The sequence below is a fragment of the Pteropus vampyrus genome, unplaced genomic scaffold (genome assembly GCF_000151845.1).
Source record: "Pteropus vampyrus isolate Shadow unplaced genomic scaffold, Pvam_2.0 Scaffold126, whole genome shotgun sequence".
In the NCBI taxonomy this organism is placed as follows: Eukaryota; Metazoa; Chordata; class Mammalia; order Chiroptera; family Pteropodidae; genus Pteropus; species Pteropus vampyrus.
Window position 1 is genome coordinate 2800790 of NW_011888907.1, and position 6709 is coordinate 2807498.

General features: G+C 56.3%; 1 protein-coding gene across 1 annotated transcript in view; it reads left to right on the plus strand.

Moving 5' to 3' along the window:
- The window catches only part of PBX4 (PBX homeobox 4), a 26025-nt gene extending 20931 nt beyond the window's left edge, over positions 1-5094 (plus strand). Inside the window, exons 5-7 of the mRNA XM_023534567.1 lie at positions 1413-1895; positions 2221-2327; positions 4704-5094. Of these exons, the coding sequence (XP_023390335.1) occupies positions 1413-1895; positions 2221-2327; positions 4704-4796 (683 nt within the window). The 3' untranslated portion in view covers positions 4797-5094. The remainder of the gene's footprint in view (positions 1-1412; positions 1896-2220; positions 2328-4703) is intronic.
- Positions 5095-6709: the final 1615 nt, after the last annotated feature.

Sequence of the window (6709 nt, forward strand, 5' to 3'; positions counted from 1 at the left end):
GAAGAACAGGCAGGTTCACTTCAGGGCCTGGTACCCCTGCAGGGCAGATGGGTCTTGGGTCTGAGACTTCACCTGAGGAAAGGGTTCATTGCAGACAAAATTTTGAGAAGCACCGGCCACATTTCAGTGACTCCCCCTCCATGGCCAGGCCCTGAAATCTCCACCCACCAGCAGCAGAATTCTGTGCTGGAAGTTTCTTCTCGCTTTGCTGGGTCTACCAGGTCTCAAGGCAGCTTGAAATGGCTGACAATCAGTTGAGGGCGGGTTCCGAATATGGGGTACAGATGCATGAAGTGGGGTTCACCTAAGGAGAATGTAGTGAGGAAGGAGAGCACAATTAGGGCAAAGAGTGTCACAGATGAGGTCACAGACATTTTCGGGACAGAATCAGCCACAGGTCCAGATGAGGAGGCCCAAGGGAGAAAGGGGAAAGAGAGTTAAGCCAGTGGGTGGCGGAGGGCAATGGGGAACCTGGGCCGCTGCAGCTGGCTTGGCTACAGGGACAAGGCAGGGAGTGGCTGGTGGCTCCGAGCCATAGTCGGGGAGAGGGTATCTGGGAGCCCGCGCGGCACCCATACCTGTGTGAGGTGCTATGTTGGGGCGCTCCCCATGGAGAAGGGGGACCCTGGCTGGGGCCAGCTCTCCCCAACCACTGGACCCCCTCATCTGCCTAGGAAGAGGGCCAGCCTCCTCCCAGTCCCACCCTCACAGAAAGTTTGCTCTTTGTCCCTCTAAAATGCCAGTTAAGTCCAACAGAAAACTGCTTGCTGCCATTTGCCTGCAAACTTAGTTCCACGGAGACGTTTGGCACATTCCTTGAAGATAAGTGGGAACCAAAAGGAGGGTAGGGTCACTGTGTGCGGAGCTCGTACTCAGGTGCCCTTCTCTTTTGTGATTAACACTGAGAGGAGGATGTAGGGACTTTAAAGAGGAAAGGTTGTCCACAGTCTGGCACCGTAACTCAGAAGTTTATTTCTGTTCATTAAACTGTGCGCACATCCCACTGCAGACGCAGCTGCTCCACTTCGGGGTGTCGAGGTGTTTCCATTTGTGCACATCTCCACCCTCAAAGGCAGGCACTGGCATAGATGCTACCCAGACAATTCCTCCCCCAGGGGACATTTTCATTGTCACAACTGAGGGGGCCAGGGATGCTGCTCAGCACCCAACAGTGCCCAGGACAGCCTCCCCCAGAGAGCCGCCTTGAGGGGAACCCCCGGAGGGTCTCCTCCATGTGCTGAGACCGCGGGCTTGTAGGAAGAGTGCAATGACCCCCCCAAGCTGGCTCTGAGCGCTGAACACAGGCACAGGTGCAAAGGCACTTAGCTCAGTGCTCGCAGGCGTGTGTCCCCGGCTCTGGCTCTCCCTAAAGAAGAATCCAGAATCCAGTCTGCTGCCTGCCCTGCGGTGAGTGGACGCTCGTCTCTGCACGTGTCACAGACGTGCCCGTTTCCCCTCCAGCAGCACCTGGCTCCTGGGCAGCATAGTTCCTCCCTCCCCCGTAAGACACATCAGCTCCAGGGTGTTCTCAGCACACTGTGGACATTTCCCCGGGTCTGTGGTTCAGTCAGCACCACCTTCTCCGTCTAGGCCTCTCACACCTCCCCGTGGCCACGTGTTGTCACTCAGATGTTCTTCCAGGGCGGTAGAAACAGGAGCACCTCAGGGAGCCTGTCATGTACACGTCGTCTCGTCACTGGGTCAGCTCTTCCGGCAGCTTCTGTCTGTATGTCCACAGGTCTCCAACTGGTTCGGCAACAAAAGAATCCGGTATAAAAAGAACATGGGGAAGTTTCAAGAAGAAGCCAGCATTTACACAGCTAACACGGTGGCGGACACCACCGAAGGTGGGGGCCCGAGGAGCCAGCCCAGCTGCCCATCCACACCCAGCTTCGGTGAGTGAGGCCGCCAGCCTGGGCCGTAGTGCCCCTGCAGCCAGGCCCGCGGAGCTGCGAGTGCGGCGAGGGCGACAGCGCTCACGGCCCCTCCGGACTGGCCACGATGCGCCACTTCCTTATTTAAACCGTGAGGTTTCTGTTCGCAGTGGCCGTGACCCCAGTCATGTCATTGGATCCCGTCAGGCTGCGCCAGTGTCCCCACCCCAGGCTGGCATCCGTGGTCAAGGCCTCTTCCTGACAAGGGGCCAGCAGATCCCACTTGAGGAGTTGCTGCAGCTTTTGGGGCTGGGACATTTGTCCTGATTCCTCCTACCCCTCCCAGGATCCTCTGGACACTTCCCACTGACCAGTGCCAGGGACGCGCTCATCACCCTGCAGACGCTGGCCTCTCCCCGCCCTACCCCTGGAGGAGGCAGCCTGTGGCCTCAGGTGAGTCTCAGGGCATAATCCCAAGGATGCCCTCAGGGTCCCAGAGTCGGTGTCGGGGTGGAGACGTGGAGCCCTGTGGGTGGCTGGTTCTCAGAACCGACCATCTTGTCAGCCACCTCATGGCCTCTGCAAGCCTCCCCCAAGGTCCTGGCAACAAGGCGGACCTGTTGGGCACTCCATCCATTGTCATGATGACTGCAGGTTGGCGGAACCACCTGGGGGCACAGCTCACTCTGCAAAGACCTACGCTGCTGCCCCCCACCCCCCGCAGGACTCAGTAACTAGCAGCTGCTGAGTGGTGGGTGTGAAGCCCCAAGACATGGCTCTAGCTGTTGAGAGGAAGGACCCTGCCTCCTGGGGAAGAGCCTGTACCCCATGGGGAAGAATGGGGGTGAGCAGATGAGGCCCTGACACCCTAGAGACATTTAGGCAGCCCTGCTGGGCTCAGACTCACTGCCCTGCAGTGCCTGGGCTTTGCCAGGCTAGCCGTCCCCTCTGCTCGTGCCCAGCTGGGCCACAGTGAAGATCTACTTTGGCGACTGGGAAGAAAATGAGTCAGGGATCTGGGGCATCTCAGAATGCTCCCTCTGGAACTTCTTCGGGGTATTAGGAAGTGTGCTGAGCCAGCTAGGATTGGGGGGGCCCCATCACTCTCATCCCTGGGGCCTTCCCAGCCTCCCACTGTGGTTAAGGGGCCCGACCCCACATGCGGGGTCATCCCCAGAAGGCTGCACAGGCACAGGTGTGATGTGTCCATGGGAGGCGGGCCGAGGCCTTACACAGCCCACCCGTTTGCCTGACATGGGTGTTTCCTGCTGTGCCACAGTCAGCCCTCCACCGATTTACCCCCAGACCTAAGCAGAGGCACAGGGGAGGCTGCCTCCTGGTGCCTTCAGCAAGGTGGTGCATGTCATATCACCATGGCAACCACGCTGCTCACAACAAACACGTGGGCAGAGCAGGGAGCTTGGTGCTTGGGCCAAGCTCAGCACCTCTGTCATAGTGGGTGCAAGTGTGTGAGAGTCAACTGGAGTGAGTATCCCAGCGGGGACCCTGGCAGACAAGGCCTGCCCTTAACCTTGGGACCATACCCAGGAGGCCAGGTCCCCACAGGGTTTTCCCAGACCGTGACCACATAGTAATGGGAATGTCGGGGTTCTGGTGCAGATGCCACACCCTGTGAGCTCCCTGCCTGTGCCACCCGTTTCCCACCCAACTTGCGGCGGTCCCCTGCACTGGGCAGGCACAGGTGCTCTTTCAAAGAGCAGGTCTCAGGGACTGAGGCTGCTCAGGCTGGAAGCCACCACCTCCACCCTGGGTGCCCGAGGAATGTGGCTCCCAGTCACACCCTCAGGCACCAGCCTGTCCCTTCCCGGTCCCCTTACCACTCACGTCCACCTTCCGGGAGCGCAGGTCTGCAGATGTCCATCTGAGGCCAGTGTGTGTCCCCCTGAGGCCAGTGCCTTTGTCCCAGCTGCTCTCAGACTGACAGGTGGAGCAGCGCCGACCTGTTGGTGTCTCCATGCCATGTACTGAGGCAGCCCCCAAAGGAAATCTGTTGATACGTTTGCCCGACACTGTCCTCTGAGGTGCAAGCACCATAGCAGCTATTTGGGACACATGGGAGGAAATAGCTGGGCGGGGGTGGGGGGCGCCTAGCAGGTTGGACGGGGGCCAGCCGGAGGGCTCAGCCTGTGAAGGAAAGTACAAGAAAGGAAGGTGAAGAGGCTCACGCAGCGGGCGCTGTCCAGTGACAGTAGCACTGGTCTCCAGCTGAGTCAGGAGAGGCTGAACCCTCGGGTCACGTGGAGGGTGTGACACCTGGGCACCTGGAACGGTTGGCTCAGGAGCCGACACCAGAGCCTGCGTTGGGGAGGGGACAAGCAGTCCTGCTCTCACGGGCTGCAAACAGGACTCGCCGCAGAGCAAACTGCCCGAGAAGAGCCATTTTCAGTAGTGTTTTCCACTCTGGGGGGTCCTGTGGACGAACACCTCAGAATCACGTGTGCCCAATACATGTCTGCGGGGCAGAGGGAGCCCCTGAGCATTGGGCCAGGTTTCTGAGCCTCTTCCCATGATGTGTTAGGGACGGGACCATCATCAGCTCCAGGTCTAACTGGGTCTCCCTCGCCCTCAGACTGCGTAGAAACCCCAGCTGTACTGAGACGTCACATCAGTCCTTCGCCAGAGCCCCATGGGGTGGCCCATCGGGTCCAATTTCCCCCATGTCACAGATCAGTCAGTGAGGCCAGCTGTCTCACCCCTCTGTCCCACCTCTGTCTCCTGACTCCTCTTCATGGTTCTTGGAGAAATGGGGGTGAGATGGGCCATCAGTCTCACGGTTGTCCCTCTGATGCTCTGTTGCTATCTCCTCAGTCCAGGGGCAGCTGGCAGGGGACCACCCCCCCGGTGTCGACTTCTCCATCTGCTGGATATCCCAGCAGTGCCAACTCACATGCATCTAATTAAGTTTTGGGGACGAGCAGAAAAGCAAACAGTGTGACCTGCCGTGGTTTGCCGGCATTGGTGTTTTTACTGCACGTTGCAGCTCATTACCTCAGAAAACTCAGAACTGACAGCAGAACGGACTCCCTGAGCCACTGCCCAGGACACCATGCCATTTCTTGCTTGTCAGATGGGGTTCGAAGCGGGATGAGACACTACTCATTTTCCCAACTTTTTTTTCTAACAGTGATTTTATGGCAAGACTATGAATTGTCTCTTCTAGGACTTGTCACAAATTTTCCCATTAAAATTTTTGACTTTAATTTCAATATTATTCACCATCAGATTTGTTTCTGGTAATGGCTGACAGTGCGGGCGCAGGGTCGTACCGGCGCAGACGAGCGAGTTGTGATTCCGTTCATGCATTTGTCCATTTGTGTGTGGACTCACGTGGACACTGCCTGCCATTGGATCATTTCACACGGTTTTGATTTAAGTCTGTCATGGGCTCAGAATTTTCCTGGGGAATGGTTTGGCTTTTTTTCCCTGTTAATACAAGTTTTGCCATTTTCAGTTGAAACGTTACTAAAGACCATGACCGGGCGTTCTCAAGGGAAATGACACTTGCACCATAGAGGCTGTTGCCAGAGCCCCGTGGTGGCTTCGCCTTTGGCTCACACGCGCCCTCTGGTGGCCATTCTGTGAATGCAGATCGTGGTTCGGCCGCTGACTTCACGCTGATCTCCTCAAGGGTTTTCAGGAAACACCCCTAGGTCAAATTCTGCACAAAAAGGCTCATTTTGCTAACATTTAGTATCACACTATGCAAAAATGCCTAAAATGTGGCAGCATGACAGTAATCAAGCTGTAAAGATTACAGGAACACAAAGGAGTCACCCCAGCACCCCCGAACCTTGCCCTGCTGGCATGGAGCCTCTGTGAGACAGGTTGGGGCTTGGAGGCTTCCTGACTCCCAGTTAGAGGGACTAGCAGAGCCAGGGCTGTGAGCCTGAAGGCAGTGCTGGTGGGATTGCTCATAAGTACAGTCGCTCAATACAGCAGTTTTCTAGAATCTATTTAAAATGTACACACCCTTTCCCTCACCAATCCCTCCTTCTAGGAATTTTTCTACAGATACATGGATATGAGTGCAAAATGAAGCATTTCTTACCACATTTTGTGCAAATCAAAAACAAAAGTCAGTTGGGGACCGTTTAAATCAATGGCCACCCAGCCACACAGTGGAAGACTATACAACTGGTAAAAAGGCTGACGGGGCTTTCCTCTACAACATTAGTGTTAAGAGTAGGGAGGGTGACACTTTGTGTACATTTATTTAAATTGGGGGGGAGGGGCCTTTATCCAAATGTATCCGGAAGAAAACACCGCTCACAGCTGTGGCCTCCAGGGAGGGAACCAGGGGTCAGGGGGGTTGGCGGGAGACCGTCCATCTCTAGTTTCTTTTTGGGCAGTTTGTATTTTAAAAATCCCTAAAGAGGCTGATGTAAGGAGGGAAGCCAGAGCCCTTGAGACTTCGATCATTCCCCTCAGCCAGTCCTGCTCATTATCCCCCCACCAACCTGAAGCTTGGAAGTGGGTGATCAGGGGTTTCACTAGGAATCAGAGGAGACAGATGTGGGTGGGGCGAGAGGTTCAGCCACTGTCCCAGCACTAGCCACCAGGGGCCGCTGTGGCCCATATCTTGCAGAAAGCACAGAGCGGGAAGTCTGAGTCCTGAAGACCCTCCTCTTCTGGGCTGGGGCCCCAGGGATGTAAGATCCCCTCACCTTGTGGCTGTGGGGTTCAACAGCTGATCCATGTAAAGGACCAGGCTCAAGGCAGGAAACGGGGACCTCTGTCATTACTATTATACTCAACGTATCCCTTGGCAATGCATCTAACAACCGGGGACCCAGGCCCCCTCCCTTAAGTGATGT